The sequence below is a fragment of the Venturia canescens genome, chromosome 10 (genome assembly GCF_019457755.1).
Source record: "Venturia canescens isolate UGA chromosome 10, ASM1945775v1, whole genome shotgun sequence".
Taxonomy (NCBI): domain Eukaryota; kingdom Metazoa; phylum Arthropoda; class Insecta; order Hymenoptera; family Ichneumonidae; genus Venturia; species Venturia canescens.
In genome coordinates this window covers 13,607,489-13,625,294 of record NC_057430.1, presented here as the reverse complement: position 1 = coordinate 13,625,294, position 17,806 = coordinate 13,607,489, and the positions used below count along the sequence as shown (strand labels likewise).

The window sequence follows — 17,806 nt, the reverse complement described above, 5'->3', positions numbered from 1 at the left end:
TAGCGGCGTTTATAAGAACTAAAGACGTTCCAAAAGTCCCACCCGCGCACATTTGCAAAGACACTCGCGTTTACGAAGATTTATCAAAATCTAAATAATAAACTTTCGAAAACTATAAAAAATTAAATATTTGAAAGAAATATTCCGTTGTTTTTGAAGAGGAATTTTCAAGGGACTTTGGTTTCGTAAAAATATTAACTCATTACACATTCATGAAATACGGTACGCTGAATATTACGGCTCTTGCTCATCGCCTGCCCCATCGTCGTCTCGGACTACCTGCGTGTTGGTCACGTGTTTATCCCCCCTCTTGTTACGTTCAGGTGAAAAAAAAGTGTTTCAAATGAAAACCGGAGAGGAGTGAGCGAGTGCATTCGTGTTTGTAGTTGTGTAGCGCGTCGCGACGCAACGCGTCACATATAATTTTTTTTTTTCAACGTATATCCGTGTCACGCTGAGAAGCCTTTCAACGTTGAACCCTCTCCCGAAGATTACACATACACGGAATAAACGACGATAGCGAGAGGAAGTGTTGCGCGTAAAACTTGATTAAGAAAAAAATCCATTTTTAAGAGAACTCGAACGTCGATCATATTCAGAGTATCCTGCTCGAAATATTGCAGCTACCGCACCTGATGATTTTTTATCGCGAGTAAAAGTTTGGCGCGGCATGCTCTCGTTTTCTCCTCTTCCCTCTCCCCCTCCCCCCCCCCCCCCCCTCCCCGCCCCTTCTCTCGAGCGTCCGTTACAGTTTAAACGTTTTTTTTTTCAATCCGCGCGCGCCTCCTTTTTACCTTCGAAAATATAGCACACCTATTTAAATTGAGTTTTTTGATGGACCAATGGGGGACGATCGGGATTGTTAGGATGACACGCGCACGTATAGGTCGCGGCGCTACGTTCGGTCATGTGTAAATGTACGAGGTATTCACCGCAGTCTCGGTCCGATCGTCTCGTAGGCATAACCACGATTTTTCTCACCTCGATTCCAATCTTCGCGTATGAGAATATTCATTGCCAAAATTTTCCTGCTTCGAGATAAACATCTCCGTGATAATTGTTGGTGCCAGTGTGTTACGAGCCCTTCGGGATTAGTGATGTGTCAAAAAATAAGTGCTAAAAACAAATAGGAAAACAGAAAACTCGAGTTACCGGAGGACAATGAGCGTACGATGAATGTCCCGATTGTGTCAGGTGATATCCTGCTGGATGACGACGGGTACAGGCCACGCTTTGTTCGGGTGAGTCAACAAACGAATTTTCAATTCGATACATTTTTTATTTAATCGATCGGTAAGAAACATCGAGCACAAAGGCTATGCAAATTTGCGCTTCCCCCCAATTGAGCTTAGTCAAAATGCACGACATGGCGGTACTTTTATGATTATTATGACTTTGTGACGTCGATGAGAACAAATTTAATCCGCAAGCTTCGCAACAGCCGTGTACGCGATTTATCGCTGCTTCAGCCTGCGTAAATTCGTCGCGTTTCGTCATTCGTACCGGTCCTTGAATATTTTTTTTCTCTCTTTACCACCGAGTGTTGATAATTAGTGAGGAAAGTCGCAAAAACTTGGATCGTTGTCGAACGCATAGTCCACTTTATATCATTAAGATTGCCCCTTGGAACTCGCTCTCTTTTTCCAAAAAAGTGTATTTAAAAAACAAAAAAACGAGTTTCGTCAATAACGAAGCGCCGAATTTTTCCCTCGCACGCGAACGCCGTTTCTCCCGAGTGTCTTCGAATACGTCGCGTCTCCTAATGGGTTCACCATTTTTCGCTCGAGACGCACGACCATTTATTCGTGGAGAAAAGTCTTTTTTCTTCATTCTCTCAGAAGCGTGGAAAGTGTACCGCCGCTCATTGTTTCACGGAGCGATGAGAGAGTACACACATTTTATATCTATTTTACACGAGCACGTACAAAATCTACTGTGTCTTAGCGAAGGAATATTTTTCGAACGGAAACACTTGCAGAGATAAAAAACAAATGAAAAAGGACTCTGGCGAAGATTTCTGATGGCAATCCTCGCCGATATTTTCACGTTGAATATCTGCCTCTAATGCGATAGAGAAACTGAGAAACTGTGCGTTTGAGTTACTCACCGACTAAGCGGATTTTTATGAAACTTTCACATACGAATACTTACCGAGTCATTAAGATTGACAAAGCTCTGTCGTCGTTACGAAATTATCGAGGCATTTGGGCCCTCGGACGGGAAACTGGAAACTCGACTTTTTCGAAGTCGATAACGAGGAAAGAAAAAGGCCCCCCCTGTGTTGGCCGATCACTTCCACGAGAAATATCACACGAAAAACAGTTGCCTCGACTTGCAAATCTTTACGATTGAACATTATTGGTCGAATGATTGTTGCCATTTTTTCGTACAACAGAAAACGTTATCGGTTGTAAACAGAGCAGTTAATTTTGTGGTTAGTTTAATGGCGCCCGTTTTTACGCGCTCACATTTTACGGTCCACATGATCGAGCAGCTCGGAGAGGAGGGAGAAGCCACTAAAAAATGGGGAGGAAAAAGAGTATTTGAAGTTTTACGCGGAACGGTAGCATGCTCGAGATCGTAACCAATAATCTGAGCGAAGTAAGGAACGAACGTTTATACATCGTAACGAAACACAGACACAGGCAACGTCGTGAAAAACGTTCCTCGTTGCGCAATCGCGGTTGATCGGAACGCTGGAAAATAATAGTAATGGTATTGTAACCGGAGGAGGAGGAAAAGAGCGACGGGGGGCAAGCGCAGGCTCGTTTTACGGATAATGGTATTTCTCTTACACTAATAATTCTTCCTGAGGTTCGTACCTGCGTGACCATGACGATATCTCTTCCGCGCGTGTTTCGTTGGCCTCTTTCGAACACACACTCGTCCGTAATAGCCAGATAATGTTATTCGCGCCAACGCGAACGTGCCGTTTAATCGCATAAACGTTATTAATAATCGAGCATTATTCCCAAAGCGAGAATCGCGGAGGAAAAGAACGGGGGCAGGGAGGGGGTAGAGTAGTTCGGGGACGCGTCAAGATGGGACGGTGGCGCTGACGTCATAGGAAACAGGCAGGTGTCGCCTCCAGACGAGCCTCTTCCGGCTTAACCTTATGCATAATCCGCTCGTCTGGGTTCGTGTGTAAAACGAAGTTGTGCGATTAAAATAAAACTCACGATGTCTAGAAAAAACTTTTTTGCGGATTAAACACCCGTGACTCGCGATACCACGATTCGTTCGAATCTCAAGGTCGACTTAACGAACGCGCCAGGAATATTTACGCGTTCGAGCAGAACCCGCCGTGCACTAAGCGTATGCGCAGGGGTTTCTGCCATCAGCCTTGCGATCACGTGTGCCCTTGTTACATCGAAAAACGAACCGGCTTCCGAAGATTCCTCCTCGGCCCACACGCGACGAATATGCTTAATGTATGCTAATGTTTTTGAGTTGGCGGAAAAGCGAGAGTCTTTTGCGAATCACACTCGAGGAATTGAAATATCGGAGGAGTGGCGACCCCCCGCTCGTCGAAGGAGCGGCAGATTTCTGAACTTGTGCCAACTTGGTATTTCGTTAGGACCGAAGTAATCGGCCCTTTCGTCTCGCCATACGCGCATTCGAATAAAAATCAATCGACGAGTCGAGCATTGCTCGAAGCAACTAAAAATTTATCATTTTTTTTCTTTCATTCCTCACCGTCCCAATTTTCGTCGTTTCGCAACTTGCTTCGATCGATGGAAATTTCTTTGCGGTGTGAAACTACGTGAGAGTTCATCGAACCGGTGAGTCGACTTTTCTTTTAGAATGATGAAATTCGGACAAATTTTTCTTTCGAGCTTTTTTTTTAATCGTTTATTCAGCAAAACAAGTGACAAAATTTGAGTCGCTTTGATGGTTCAAGAGTGACATCGCCGGGTCAAAGGAACCGCTGTCCATGTGACAGCCGATCGGTGAAACGTTTCGTCTGAACTTTGAGAAACGAATAAACCGAAAGAGGGCATCGGTACTTATCGTCGTATAGTCGAGAATTAAAAAATTTTGAAATATTTGAAATGGCGAGAGTCGAAGAACACGCCAAAGTTCTTTCCACTGTCCCTGTACGAAAATGATCTCTTCTGCAAATTGAAACTTTCATTGGGGCGCTGCGATCGTTTAATTTTTTTATTATAGCCGCTAACGCGCTTGGAAAATCTATCGGGAAAATGCTTTGGAATTTGTGTCTCAAAAAAATTCGAAAATTGAAAACAGCGATGGGGGGAGGGGGGATCGCAGGAGAATGTTTTCATCAATTTTTCGTCGAGGTGCGCTGAAATGTTAATTGAGTTAAGAAAAAATCGTTAGCGAACGATAAAACGCAATGAAAATCCAGTTTTTTTCGTTCGCAAGCGGAAATGCAATTTCCCATGCGTTAAAAACCGTCATTACGAGCCGTCCCAGCGATCTTCTCAAAGGATGCGCGATCCGCGAGGGTTTCAACCCGAACCGCGAGTATACGAGGGCCGCTCGTGTGTACGGTGGAGATAATGAAAAATATGGCAGATGCGTCGTCGTCGGTCCCTCGCGCGCGCGACACGCCTTACCCTCCGGACAGGAAGGAGGAACGGGTCGCGAGGAATATTTATGAGACGAGCGTCTCGGAGAGAAAGAAAACGAAGAGACTGTCTCTTCAAGTTCAAAATCTTTATTCCTCCGAACCGAGTTCCGCACAAACATTGCGGGCGTGTTTTTCATTTCGTTGCTCGCAACAATCACTTATTTTGTTATTACAGCGATAGCTGTTTGAATAATTCATTTTTTTTCAATTTTATTATCACGTTTATGCGCCGTGGCACGTTCGACGGCACACAACAAAACGTCCCCCGATTTTCCTCTCTCTCTCTCTCTCTCTTGAATATTCCAAACATTTAATAAATTCCTCGGGCGAACGCGCGGTCGTCGCAGCGAAAGTAAATTTACGCGACGCCGGCAAATATCCGTCGAAAGGTACGAGGGCTCACGACTCTCGAAATTCAATCGGAAACGTTCGAGTAGTTTTTACTATCGAAACACGAGAGGGGCTATAAAGTTGCGGTGAAAGGTGTCGTTGTCCGTTGAGAGTGATTGCACACCCCGGAGGCGAAACAAACGTCGAGCAAGCAAATTTTCTCCCCCCTCTTCCGTGCGCTTCCCTCAAAATGTATTTCTCTTTATCGAGAAAAACTTATTGCGCGTACGCGCTTCTGCACCGATGTCCATTCGCGAGGCGATTCATTTTGCATCCATGTAGGTTAAAAACACGAGATTCTCGTTGCACGTATACGTTCCCGGCGTCCTACCCATCCGCGATTTTCTAGTCGAAGCATTTCCCTCCGCCCCCCTCTCTGCTCCTTCCATCTCGGTACACCGGTTGCGCTATGCGTCCGGGGGGGGAAAGAAGGGGCGCTCGGAACCGCGCGCCGGACTCTTTCTCTCGGTTTCTCTCTCCCCTACGCGCGCGCGGGGGCCCTCCTGCGCGAGAACTTTACAACGGTAAGCAAGAGAAGACGAGTCGCGCGCGCAACGTCGCTGCGGTGCTACGAGTTTTGCCCTCGAGTTACTCTTCGCACCATAAACTGTCTCCCCACTCCGCGCTCTCCTGTTTTTTATTCCTTTTGCGATTTTGACACTGGCTCCTTCGCCCGGTTTCTTGTGTTTTCGTGTTTGTACTGTGCGCTCGCCCTCTTTTTTTTTTTCTTTTTTTTCATAAAATCCAAGTGCCAGAAAACCACGAGCGGGCTTACAACGGACGCCGCGAGATGCTCATACTTCCCGACATAAAACTACAGGTACGATATTTTATCTACCGAACGGGATCTCTCGACTCGCCGAGAAATAACGCGCCGAGCACTCCGCTGTACGGTGAAATTTCCATCTAAATATTCCGAGTATTGCGCTATTTTCCACTATTCCACGCTTTTTTTCTCGACCTCATTTATTTTAACTCGTGCTTTTTGACAGCTACTACATCACGTACGGAGAAAATGAGACTGAGTTTGAAATTTCGTACTATCTCGAGTCGAAATAAAAACAACTGTAAATGAGCGAATCACAAATTTCACGTTTATTTTCGCCTTTCTGACCGCGTCAGGCTGATTTTCAGTTACTTTAACGTACGATTCACATTTTGCTCTCGTATCAACGTGTCCGAGCCGTAAATGAGGCGAATTCGATGTCTCTCGGAGTTAACGAACGACCTTTCGAACGGCCTCTCGCGAACTTTCGATCGGCACGCGCAGCGCGTTGCCGTTGCGCTTCAACGTACTCGCTCGCGACCCCTCTCTCGCTTTCCCGGAATGGTTGCGCAATACCGAGAATCGTCAGCCCTTTCGGAGAAAAATGAGGACAATAACGAAGTCGAGGAAAATGGCTTCGTTGAACATACAGCCGGAAAGTTTGAAGGTTATTCGTTCGTCTGTTCGACGTACTCGCGAGGAACATCGCACGGTTGCGTGACCGATTATTCAAGGTCGAGGAACTCCGGGAGTCGAGGCTCGCGATAAAGATCGCTTCGGTTAACCGCTCCTACTCTCGGCCGTGCTCGCCTTCTCAACCGAGAGCATTTCCTCTCCCCCCGTGCATCTTGGGCTATAACCGCGCGAGGATATTATGAAATTTTTTTTTTTTTTTTTTTTTTTTCAACGCCGCACGCTCAGCGTCTTGACCCGACGTAACTCGAGTACCGAACGGTTGGGGATTTTGAAACTTTTGCGCGCTCTTTCCGTACACGCCGATAAAATTCGTGGCGGAAGAGCCTTCGGAACGCCTCAAAATGTTTGCGTACTGAAAATCAACTTTGTCAATATTCCTTCTTTTTGGACAATCGCTTTCGGGAATTTCGCCCGAGATTGAGAAATTGGGAATGAAAATATGTTCTCTGCTCTTCCTTACTGGCTGCGGGGAGAAAATATTTCTCTCCTTCGTTGACGCGAAACTGTCGCGGGTCCTCATCGACTTTTGAATTTTACCGCAAGAAAAAACTTTTCCTCCTGTTTTTTGAGCTGAAATAAATTGGAATAAATAAACGAAATTTTGACGGTTCGTCGCCCGAAAATTTGACGTTTCCTCAAAAATTTGTGACGACGTTTCTCAATGAAATAAGCCGAGAACGGAATTTATCGCATTCAATCGCCAGGCTCGAGTTTCTCGATCGTGAGAAATTCAACTCTCTCAGTGCCGGAGCCGAGGCTCCGTTTATCTCAATGTCCCGGAGTCCTCTATCGGGGAGCTCCGTTGGTTTGGATTGCGAACAGCTGGGCGAGATGCGAGAGGGACCGTTGTCGCGTCCTCGGCCGTGGCCGCATTCCCCGGCGTCTCGTTTTATTTTGACTTTCGTCTCAGTCCCATTCGTCGCGGATCCGGGGCTCGTTCGGGGACCGAGCGTTTGGCTCTCGCGAATAAAAAAGTGAGCAATTTTTGAAAACGAGAAAGCCTCGCCGGCGGCCTCAAATATTTGCCCAAGGCAGGAGTGATTAGAGAAAGCTCTTCGGACGAGAGAGCTCGGATTCCCAGCTTCCCAGCGGCGGAGACGCACGATTCGAGCGCGAACGAGGATTTATTAGCGTTGAAAAAAATGAGAAAAAATGAAGAAGCAAGAGAGGTGAGAAGCGCGACGGAAAAACACCTCGTAAGCGGGACGAATGGTGCGATAACCTCGTTGCTTGCTTTTCTCGATTATTCTCCGTCGCTCCTTTCACCGCGCGCGGCGCACCAACGACTTTTCTCGCGCTCGCCGATCGGCCTCTTGACGCAGCGATCTCAAAAGCGCGTACAGCTCTTTACCGGAGCGCGCGCCCTCGCGGACACGAGGAGCGAGCGAGCGAGGGAGCGAGGGAGAAAGGAAGAAAGAGACGAACCGCGGGGACTCGGGCAGCGATCGAGTAAACCTCAGTCTTCGGTGCGGTCCAGCCAGCGCTGCTTCGAGCCTTGGCGGTGCGCGGGCTTTGGAAGGAAACGAATAAACGTGAAAGAAGATCGGGCTGTTGAGAAATTGGAACAACGAGAAGCGAGCGAGTCGTCATCGATCGAGAGCAGCAAACAAAAGCCGGGAGGAAAGTACAAAAACTGAGTTTTGCGAACAAAAGAATAATTTTCCTCGCGCCCCAGTACCGGGGAGACGGAATCGAGGAAAAAAGGCTCGAGGCACCCGCGTCGCGAACGCCCGTTTCGAAAGAGCCTGGACAAAGAAAAATTAGCATAAATCGAGAGGATTATTAATCTCGAAAGAGTCTCGAGTCCTGTGTAGAAAGCGTGCAAAGCAAACGGCACGGCGGCTGCTCGAAGGAGCGTGAAACAAGGAGGCGAGTTCGATCCCCGATCGGCGCGACAATCCCATCGGGAAGAATAAATCTCGGAAGCTGCTCTCGCGAGGACTCGCCCCCGATAAAAGGAAGAGGATAAAGAAAAAAAGAGTTGGCGATGAGCACAGCCGGTGGCGTATCAGAATCTCGTTCACGCGATATTTAATATTGTAATGATCCGGCCGGTTCGCTGGCTCGATGTAATTGCTCGTGGATCTCGTTCAACGATCGTGGTAATGTTATAATAAGCATAACAGTTGCTTCGATAGGGAAGATCGTGCGGTGAAGCCCATTGGATAATTACGTTTGAGGTTAATAATGATGATAATGATGATGAGGACGACGAGGATGGTTCGCTCGCGCGAATCGCGAGTTTGGTTCAACTATTGCCTCATATAAACATACATGTAAATGGGAAGGAGCGCGGAGCTCGGTCGGCAGACCGGTTACGCGACCACCTGAGAATCGCTCTGTTTAACGCGCCCGCTCGCTATTTTCTTCTTTTCATCCGATTCCTATCCGCGGAGGATCGATCCTCGTTTCTCGCTCTCCCGAGCGGCTGCACGTGCCTGCCTTTCCGCGCATATCCCCCAGCACGGCCGCGATGCCAGCGCGATGTTAAAGTGGGTACATCATCACTCGACTCCCTCCAAACATGATCTGCAGGACAGCAAAGACACCAGCGACGAGTCCGACGAGTCCAACTCGTCCGAGAGCCCCAATGACGCGATCCTCGGCTACCGGAACCCTCGACCGGACGCGGACGACATCGCAATCCTGGAGACCCGCTTGAGGAGACGGATCGGGGTAAGATTCGTCGCTTCCGTTGCAGGCCGCGTTGAGGGAGCAACGGAAACCCCTCGGGAGCACTGAAGTCAAGGAAAACGGGTTGGAATTGGAGCCGACGCGAGGTGCTCGAAAACTGTCGAAACGGAAGTCGAGTTCGAGGATAAACTAATGATAAACTCGACGAAATTCGATCGAGCCTCCTTCGAATACGAGCAAAGTGGCAATAAAGATTTGACGAACGTAACAAACGCAGGGAAACGGTACTCGGGCCGACGAACGAACCCGTTCGACTCGTTCGCGACATGCTCCAATGAACGTCCCCGCGTCGTTCCATAGCTCTATATCCGCGACGGATTTACTTTCACCGATATCGGCGTCGATTACAATCGTCAATTACTCACGGCACGACGAGAATCCTCGGATTTCGGTCTGCGCTGCGACCCGTCGCCGTTTGTCGTTAAAACATTTTTATTCCTTTTTTATAACAACGGATATTCTCTCGCCGTCCCGCGACGAACGACGTTAAACCCATCGCGGATGTTACGCTGTACAGTTACCTTCGCCATCCGTACGCACACCAGCTGTAACGGAAGGCCTCTTACGCGTATCTCGGTCACGAATCATTAGCTTCGACGCAAACCTCCCCCCTTAAACCACCCGACTCACTTGTTTTTTTTTTTTTTTACCTTTTTCTAATTCTCTTTTTTTTTATCGTTGCAGGGCTCGGACCCCAGGGTCGCGACATGTCGCGGAAAACTTCAAAACAAACGGAGCAAGCTCAATCAGGAAATCAACAAAGAGCTGCGGCTACGGGCCGGCGCGGAAAACCTCTTCAAGTCAGTTTCTTTCTTCACACGGTCAATCCGATTTGCACGCTTTCTTCGCCGTTTTCAACGCGCTTCCGATACTACGATTCATTGAAAATGATAAATTTCGCTCGTTGACGCGACTCTTTCGATCTTTACAGATTCCTTTCATCTTTTTGGCCATCATTTTTTCAATATTTTTGAGGAGAGACACTTTTGGCCGAGATTTTTCCAAGTTGTGGTTCGAGGACAGAACAAAAAACTTGGTCAACAAATCGCGATTCGTTTTCTTTTATTCTGAAAAGCCTGTTCTTTTGCGTTCGTTTTTTCTTCGTACCGCGTATTAGTTGGAAATGGATTTCGAAATATCCGAGATTCATTGACGCGAGAGAAACTGGAACATTTTTCCTCCTCTCGATTCTTGTGGTCTGCTCGAAGCAACGAGGAAGCTGGAAAGATTGAGATTGAAAAAAATATCACGCCCTCGAGCAACGTTCCCACATCACACGAACATTTTTGCTTTGTTTTCCTCGGGGAAATACTTTATTTCAACATTTTCTCCGAACTCATGAATTCGAGTCTCTGAAAGCATCGTTATTCAAATATTTTCGTTCCGTTGCACCGAGTTCCGCAACTTTCTTTCAGTTATTCAACTAAATTTCGATAGAAATAAAAAACTTGACGTTTCTCGAAGCCCCCAACGTTTTTTTCCTTCCGATCTGGTCGAGACAAAAATTTGACGGCTTTTAAATATGTAAAATTAATTGATTTGTGGATTTTTTTGTGTGCAGGGCAACAACGAACAGAAAGCTCAGAGAGACGGTAGCACTGGAATTGAGTTTCGTCAATTCGAATCTGCAGTTACTCAAGGAACAATTGGCTGAGCTGAACAGTTCAGTGGAACTGTACCAAAATGTCGATGGGTGAGTGTGTGCTCGAAGGTTCTTCCTTCAGTTTTTCCTCGATCCTCGTTCGGGTTCTTCCTCCGCGTCACGCTTGGTTTCCCGGCAATCCTCCTTGAAGTAATCCCGGAAGTACGGAGTGCGCGTACGCCTTAACACGAGAGATTCCGACTCGAGCACAGTCGAATCTATTTTATCGAGGCGACAGTGTATAACGGCAAGTCGGAATGATTTATCGGTCGTATAATGCGGCCGTCGGGTCTTCTTGAAAAGAAGAAGCAAAAGAAAAAAATAAATAAAAAAAAGTACAAATTCGAACGCTGTACTCGAGACACAAAAAAGCTGCGCCTGCTGTTTCTGTGGGCAGAGATTCTTTCGCGCTTTTATTGGCCCCATTTATGCCTGCGGCTGAAGAGTCGTCTTCTCTCCAACGGGCTACGGCTATAACTCCGCGGACTCGTTCTCCATTCCGTTATAATTAGATATTCCCCGACAAATACTTACTCTTCTTTACCGTGTCCTATTTTTCACGCTTTTATTTATTTATTATTTTCCGGCTTTTTTCTCATCTTTTCTCACTTTTTCTCAATCTTTCAGAGAGGATCCTGCGATGCCCATGATTCCACTTGGCCTCAAAGAGACCAAGGACATCGACTTCCGGGATCCGTTCAAGGTGAGCCATTTTTCTTGACGTCTGCCACTCTGGAATCTGCAAGGAACTCGTCGGTTCACGCTGTTTCGAAACTCGCTGCATTTTTCTCCTTTTTTAAGCCGGATCGCTTAATCTCGGGATCCACGGAATTTTGGAATTCTCGGAAGCTCAAAACTTCCGTTCACATTGGATCTTCAGAATAATTGAGAGAGTTTAGCCTGCTTCGAAAATTCTTCGTTCTTCTTACTCGAGAGGCGGCACATCAGGATCGTCGACGAAGTCGGCAGACAAAGTTTTCTCTTTTCTTTCAACTCTGAGAGCTTCGGCTCGCTCTTTGTATATGCGAGAAAAATCGAGATCTTCGGTCCCCTTCGGGGGCCCGATTTCCAACAAGCATCGTCTCCTGTTAGCCGACGTCATCTCCTCGGAGTTTTGGCTCTTGTTGCAATTCTTCCGGGGAACTCGTTGACAAACGATTGGCAAACGTTCCAGACGCGGCATTTTTATTACGAGATTTCCTGTCGTTGAATTCCGTTTCGCTTCGCTTCTCTCTATCGAAACTTCGCATGGCAAACACAATTGCAGCATTTTACCTTTTATTAAGACCCTGACGTAGTCAGGTTGAACGTCGACTTCCAAATGCGAAGAATCCAAATGTCTGTAGACCCTTACTTCCAGGATGAGATACTCCGGATCGCTTTCGTCGTCCAGAGTAAATGGCACTTTAGCTTCGTTCATGTTGTACGGTCTCCCTTCAGAATTCACCAATTTTCGGACACGCTTTTCTCGCCCTGACGTCTTTTTGTCCTCGGACTTCTCGACTCGTCGACGACTCATTTCGGCTATGGCGATTCTCTCCTCCGGCGTGTGAAGACTTTTTTCTTTCCAAAATTCCGATCGATCGTTGCTGTTGTCTCTGTTCTAAAATGTTCATAGAATTCTAATTACCAATCTCAATAATGATTTTGGTTTTTTTTTTTTAAAAAGCAAGGAACGAAATAAAACGATCGAGACTTTTGATGAAAGAATTTGAAATCGTTAAAACGGTAGAAAATTTCTCAAGCCCATCGAAATTCGACTCTGGTGCTAAATCACAATTCGTTCTAAAGAAATTTCAATAGTTTTCGTTCCGGCTGAACAAAAAGTGATTTTGAACAACCTCGTTCGCATATGCCGAGATGTTTTCACCTTCAAAGGTTTTGTGAATGAAATTTTTCCATTCCAAGTCTCGATGTATCACTGACAATCGAATCGATTTTTTTTCTTCAAAATTGTATGCTCGCGCTACCCTGTAAATAAGAAACGAACCTTTTTCGGAGCATTTTTCTTCTTCTCTCGATATGCATCTATTTGCGCTTGTCTCTTCTTCGAATATTCTCCGTATGCTCTGACGACGTCGTCTCTCGCCGAGGCATAATTTTGCACCGCTAAAATCCTCTCGGATCTCTCGATCTTGGTAGCATCGAGTTCGCTCAACTGTTCGAGGGTTGCAACAACGAATTCTCGATAGCCGGTGTAGTCGGTGCAGGGATTTCCGGTTAGGTATAGAATTTCCAGATTTTTGTTGTGCCTGCAAAATAAATGGAGCACCGAATCAATGAAATACTGAGGAGAAATTGGGGAGTGGAATATTTTTCATTATTTACCTCAAACGATCGACACTTCTCAAGTCACCAATGAAATTCACGGTGAGATCAAGTTTTTGTAAACTTTCCAAACCCTCCAAATTCTCGATGACTTCGATGTTGTTTATCGCCAAATTCAGATACTCGAGACGTTTGAGCATATTCAAATTCTCGATTTTCGATATGAGATTGTTCTGCATCAGAAGAATTTTCAGGTTCCTGCAGTTTTGATTCAACACTTCTATTTTCTCGATGTTCTCCTGATGGAGGGAAATTTCTTCAAGACTCCCAATCTCACCCTCGTTGTGCTCGGCCCGTTTTCGAATCAGATCCAGCGTTATCCTCACCATTTTCTATCGTCTCTTCTGCTTTTTTCAACCGTGGTCGACGGGGAGAGTGCGTCACACTGAATATTATCGATCAAACATTATCGTCGCTCGGTAACCAAAGAATCGGCGATGTTTTGAAGTTTGCAGCAGTGAAACAAGCCCCACGCAATATTTACTCATTTTTATAACGAAAATTTGTCCACGCTCGTTCGGTCTCCTATTTTGTTTTTGGTATATGACAAAAATTTGCATTCTCAAATATTGAAATATTTTATCGTCTCTTTGCAGGATTTTATTCTTGAACATTACAGCGAAGATGGAGAGCATTATGAGGAAGCGATTGCGGATCTTATGGAAACGAGACAGGTACGAAAAAACAGGAATTGTTTATCAACAAGTAAATAAACAAAAACGAAATGGAACGTGAGAACAAGCGAGACGGTAGAGATAAACCATTTTTTCTGTTTTTTTTTCTCAGGCGACGAGAACACCTACCAGAGATGCAGCAGGAATCGCTCTTTTGTTGCGATACTACAATCAATTGTACTTCATCGAAAGACGTTTTTTTCCGCCCGATCGAAGCCTCGGTATTTACTTCGAATGGTTCGATTCCTTAACGGGGGTTCCAAGCTGTCAGAGAACTGTCGCCTTCGAAAAAGCCTCGGTTCTCTTCAACGCTGGCGCTCTCTATACGCAATTGGGTGCGAAACAGGATCGAAAAAGTCCGAGAGGACTCGATCAAGCTGTCGACGCCTTCTTACGAGCTGCTGGCACCTTTAGATACATCCATGAAAACTTTACCAATGCCCCGAGCATGGATCTTGGGCCTGACATGCTCGACATGCTGGTCCAACTTATGCTGGTACAACATTCTTCTTCATATTCTATTTTTCAATATTATTCTCGAATTATCTTGGGTTCGTCTCATTCAATCCATTCTATAATTGCTTCTCAGCTCTTTTTCTTCATCCCAAGTGGAAAATCAATCATTGATGCTATAAAATTGGAGAACCGCTCGATGACCAGACTACTGACACGTTTTTTTTTCAACTCTAGAAAAAAAAACCTTAATTTTTGGCAACATTTCTGAGCAATCTTCATTTCTCTGTGCTTTTACTGCTTCTACTGCATTTTTATAAAAAAATATTTTGTTTCATGACACGATCCCCAGTTGTTGTTATGTGGAGACTTGTTTCCACTTCGCCGCGAATCGAGTTCGACCTCGTACCTCATTCAATTTTCCACTTTCTTTCACTCTTTAATTGCAGGAAAAATGATTTTGAGAAGAATTTCAATTTGTGTTAATTACAGGCCCAAGCGAGGGAATGTTTATTCGAAAAGCTGGAGCTCGAGTCCCGAGAGACTCGAAGTATGGACGTATCGTTGGATTTGGCTCGAGAGGCGAGTCAAGTGGCCACGGTTTACAACGAGGTTCACGGCTCGATATCGCGACAACTTGTTCGGGATTACGTGCCAGAATCGTGGATATCTTTGATATTGATAAAACGCGAGCACCATTTAGCACTGGCCCACAGACACTGCGCAGCCGCTCTTTTGGAGCGTAAACTCTCGGAATTTTCGAACGAGAGTAAACTCACTTTGGAGAGAATGCAAGAAAGCGATGGAAAAACTCAGATCGAGTTCACGCTTCCGAAGGACGACAACGAGAGGCAGTTGCTGGGCAAAGCTCATCTTCGCGAAGCTCTCGTGCTTCACGAAGAGAGCCAAAGACTTTGGAGAATGTGTCGTGAACTCAAAGGCAAACAGGCTCTGGGAAAACTTTTGAAAAGATGCCACGAAGCCAGCCTCGAGAGGTACGAGGCCGTTGGGAACGAGGACGATTTTCGTGAACTTCTTGATCCTCCACACATTATTGGTAAGACTCGAATGGTTCGCACAAAGCTCCGTTCGCCGATTTCTTGAATTCAATGCGAAAACTCGTTCGAAAATTTCTTCCCTGACCTAGAGAGTTACGAGTATAAAATCTCCCCATTATTCATTGCAGCATCAACCAAATTTCAATTGGGCCTGACGCATCCGGATTTCGGTCAACACGGGGTCGACGACCTCTTCCGATCCCTTGGCCCCGTCGCTATATTCTCAGCCAAGAGACACTGGACCGCTCCTCGGTTGATTCAACTTCAACGTGGTCCAGGAGGCGAAGGTTTTGGTTTCAGTGTTCGCGGCGATGCCCCTGTCATCGTCGCTGCCGTTGATCACAATTCTCTGGCTGACGTGAGTCTTGGAATTGAAAAATCTAGTATTTCGCAGCGTTTTGTCATCATCACTGACACTTTTGGGCTCTCGTTACAGCTCGGAGGAATGAAAGAGGGCGACTTCATCGTCGGTATCGGCGAGAAAGACGTAAAATGGGCCTCCCACGAGCAAGTTGTACGGCTGATCAAACAATGCGGAGATTCCATAAGCCTCAAACTCGTAACTCCGATGGACAGAAATTATTTGAAGGTGAGGAACAATGCGAAAAGAGCTCGACTCTATAAAAGTATCAAATGCCCGAGCGGCCTTTCTTCGAATATTCCGAATTTTGTCACGTAGTTAGCAAACTAGAAATTATTTTGACTTTGTCGATTTATGCTTTAAAAAATTAGAGTAAATGGAAAAGCAAGTAAATGCTGAATTTTTGGTAGCAAAATTACAATTTTTTGGGCACGTGAGACGGAGTTGAAATTGGTGTTATGAGACGTTTTTTCTTCCAATATTACTGTGGCTTTTTTTCTTTTCAATAAAAATATTGTTTTCGTAGAAACCGGTGAAGCCGAGTAGTCGAGACAAAGGCAGCGTTTCTGCGAGCAGTTCGTCAGGAGTTTCATCGGGTCAGCCGAGTCCTGCAGGTTCGGTGACAACGGCGCACGTTGCACGAAGCCGAATACCTTGGAATCCTTTTAAGAAGTCGAATGGTCAACGAGACAGCAGGGATCTAACATTTGACAACGTTATTCTCAGATGATAAGCAACTCTGCGAATTCCCATATACGGAAAAGAGAAGAATAATTGTACATACATGCCGTTTAGGTTCGCAAATTACACCAACTCGAATAAGTTTGTCGGCCATTTTAGAAGAAAAAATATATTTCCACGTATGACGATCATCGATGCGGTTGCCAAATGATTGTTAAAGAGAGAATTGAAAAAAAAAAGAGATTTTTTGTTCGATCTCCCGTTTTTTTTTGCTTTTCTCTCGTACGAATGTTCGCGTACCGTGGAAATGGAGTATTGGGCCAGGGTGGGGGGAGAAGCCATTCGCCGACGGTCGATGATCGTAGCCAAACCAACAACAATCATTAAACAATATTTATAATTGTATATCCGTAGGAATCCCGTGTTTTGTAGTCTGTCGAAGTAAATAATCGAGTGTATAAATATTATTGTATTTTAACGACTGTCAATTAAAATTGTAAATAGCAAGTGGAGAATAAATGTGTAGAATCGTCTTGCAAATTGAATCGTTGGAAAATAATGAGGCGAACTCAAAATTTTTAATCTTCAAAAAAAATGTTGTATCTTGCACACTGTCGGACGCGAGAATAAATGTACAGCGCGGCAACGGACGATGCACTTTCTTTCGTACCGGTTTTTAAGGTCACCTCGCGGAGAAAGTTCGGCGTTTATGCTCCTCCGAGACCGTTATTATCTCTGAAATTTCGATAGACTCAACTTGCTTATGGAGATATTCGGGTTTGACCATGCCTACATCGAATATTGTACAGACACTTTGCTTGCTCGTCTCACAACTCAACTTTCAAATCAAATTTTAATGTTCCTGCAATAAAGAGTAAACTATTATAAAAAGTGAAAAATCATCAGCCATGGAATCGACCTGCACGAGGAAAATCAGAAAAAATCATTCTTTATCAAATTGAATCTGTAAGCAGATTTTTTTCTGGTTCAATTGTAACAATATGCCATCAGATAATCGTTCCAATTTGGTGTTTATTGCTATCCGAAAGTTTCAAACATATTTTCCATCTACAATAACAGAAATTTCAATTTTCAAATTCTTTTTCCACCTCATTCCAGTTTGATTTTTTTCTAATAGAAATGACGTTTGGAAATATCGTTTTCTGACGGAAGCAACACTCAAAAGGTTTTATTATTTCGTGGAAAAATGTTTTCTAAAGAAATTTTTTCGATGTTTCGTGTTAAAATTGGCTTCAGAGATTCTCACAATTTTTCTTTGAAACCATATTTTGATAATTCTTTCAATTTTTTGCGACGAAAATTTCAATGTTTCTAATGAAAAATAAAAAAGTTATTCCGATTTGACGGATTGTGCAATAGTTCGGGCGTCTCGAGGGAGAGGACGAGTACTCTCTTCGCGTGGTGAAAGTTTTGTTGCTATCGAGAGCAAGCGGTGCGCGAGTGTCCGC

The 17,806-nt window shown here is 45.1% G+C and overlaps 2 protein-coding genes across 3 annotated transcripts; one reads left to right on the top strand and one right to left on the bottom strand.

Moving 5' to 3' along the window:
* The first annotated feature begins 712 nt into the window (after positions 1-712).
* Rhp (rhophilin) lies at positions 713-16,882 on the top strand. 2 transcript variants are annotated; one of them, XM_043430914.1, is made up of 10 exons: positions 713-1,241; positions 9,825-9,940; positions 10,702-10,833; positions 11,410-11,485; positions 13,707-13,784; positions 13,897-14,280; positions 14,730-15,294; positions 15,424-15,653; positions 15,732-15,884; positions 16,183-16,882. In XM_043430914.1, exons 1-10 carry the CDS (start codon positions 1,173-1,175, stop codon positions 16,384-16,386), a joined length of 2,007 nt encoding a protein of 668 aa, XP_043286849.1. In that variant the 5' UTR covers positions 713-1,172; the 3' UTR covers positions 16,387-16,882. The 2 variants fall into 2 exon arrangements, with proteins under 2 accessions (XP_043286849.1, XP_043286850.1); XM_043430915.1 differs by lacking the exon at positions 713-1,241 and adding an exon at positions 5,555-5,804.
* tilB (touch insensitive larva B) lies at positions 10,827-13,439 on the bottom strand. The gene is made up of 3 exons (XM_043430922.1): positions 13,111-13,439; positions 12,773-13,034; positions 10,827-12,385 (listed from the first exon to the last, which is right to left on the bottom strand). The coding sequence occupies exons 1-3, from the start codon at positions 13,437-13,439 to the stop codon at positions 11,708-11,710; spliced, it is 1,269 nt and encodes a 422-aa protein (XP_043286857.1). The 3' UTR covers positions 10,827-11,707.
* Positions 16,883-17,806: the final 924 nt, after the last annotated feature.

What these genes read in the sequence shown, in the direction of transcription:
- Rhp (XM_043430914.1), top strand. Translation starts at nt 1,173, where the DNA reads ATGAATGTCCCGATTGTGTCAGGTGATATCCTGCTGGATGACGACGGG. An exon ending in TGATCCTCCACACATTATTG is followed by an intron (nt 15,295 to 15,423) that starts GTAAGACTCGAA and finishes TATTCATTGCAG; the next exon opens with CATCAACCAAATTTCAATTG. An exon ending in ATCACAATTCTCTGGCTGAC is followed by an intron (nt 15,654 to 15,731) that starts GTGAGTCTTGGA and finishes CTCTCGTTACAG; the next exon opens with CTCGGAGGAATGAAAGAGGG.
- tilB (XM_043430922.1), bottom strand. Translation starts at nt 13,439, where the DNA reads ATGGTGAGGATAACGCTGGATCTGATTCGAAAACGGGCCGAGCACAAC. An exon ending in AGAAGTGTCGATCGTTTGAG is followed by an intron (nt 13,035 to 13,110) that starts GTAAATAATGAA and finishes TTTATTTTGCAG; the next exon opens with GCACAACAAAAATCTGGAAA. An exon ending in AGAAAAATGCTCCGAAAAAG is followed by an intron (nt 12,386 to 12,772) that starts GTTCGTTTCTTA and finishes TGAACATTTTAG; the next exon opens with AACAGAGACAACAGCAACGA.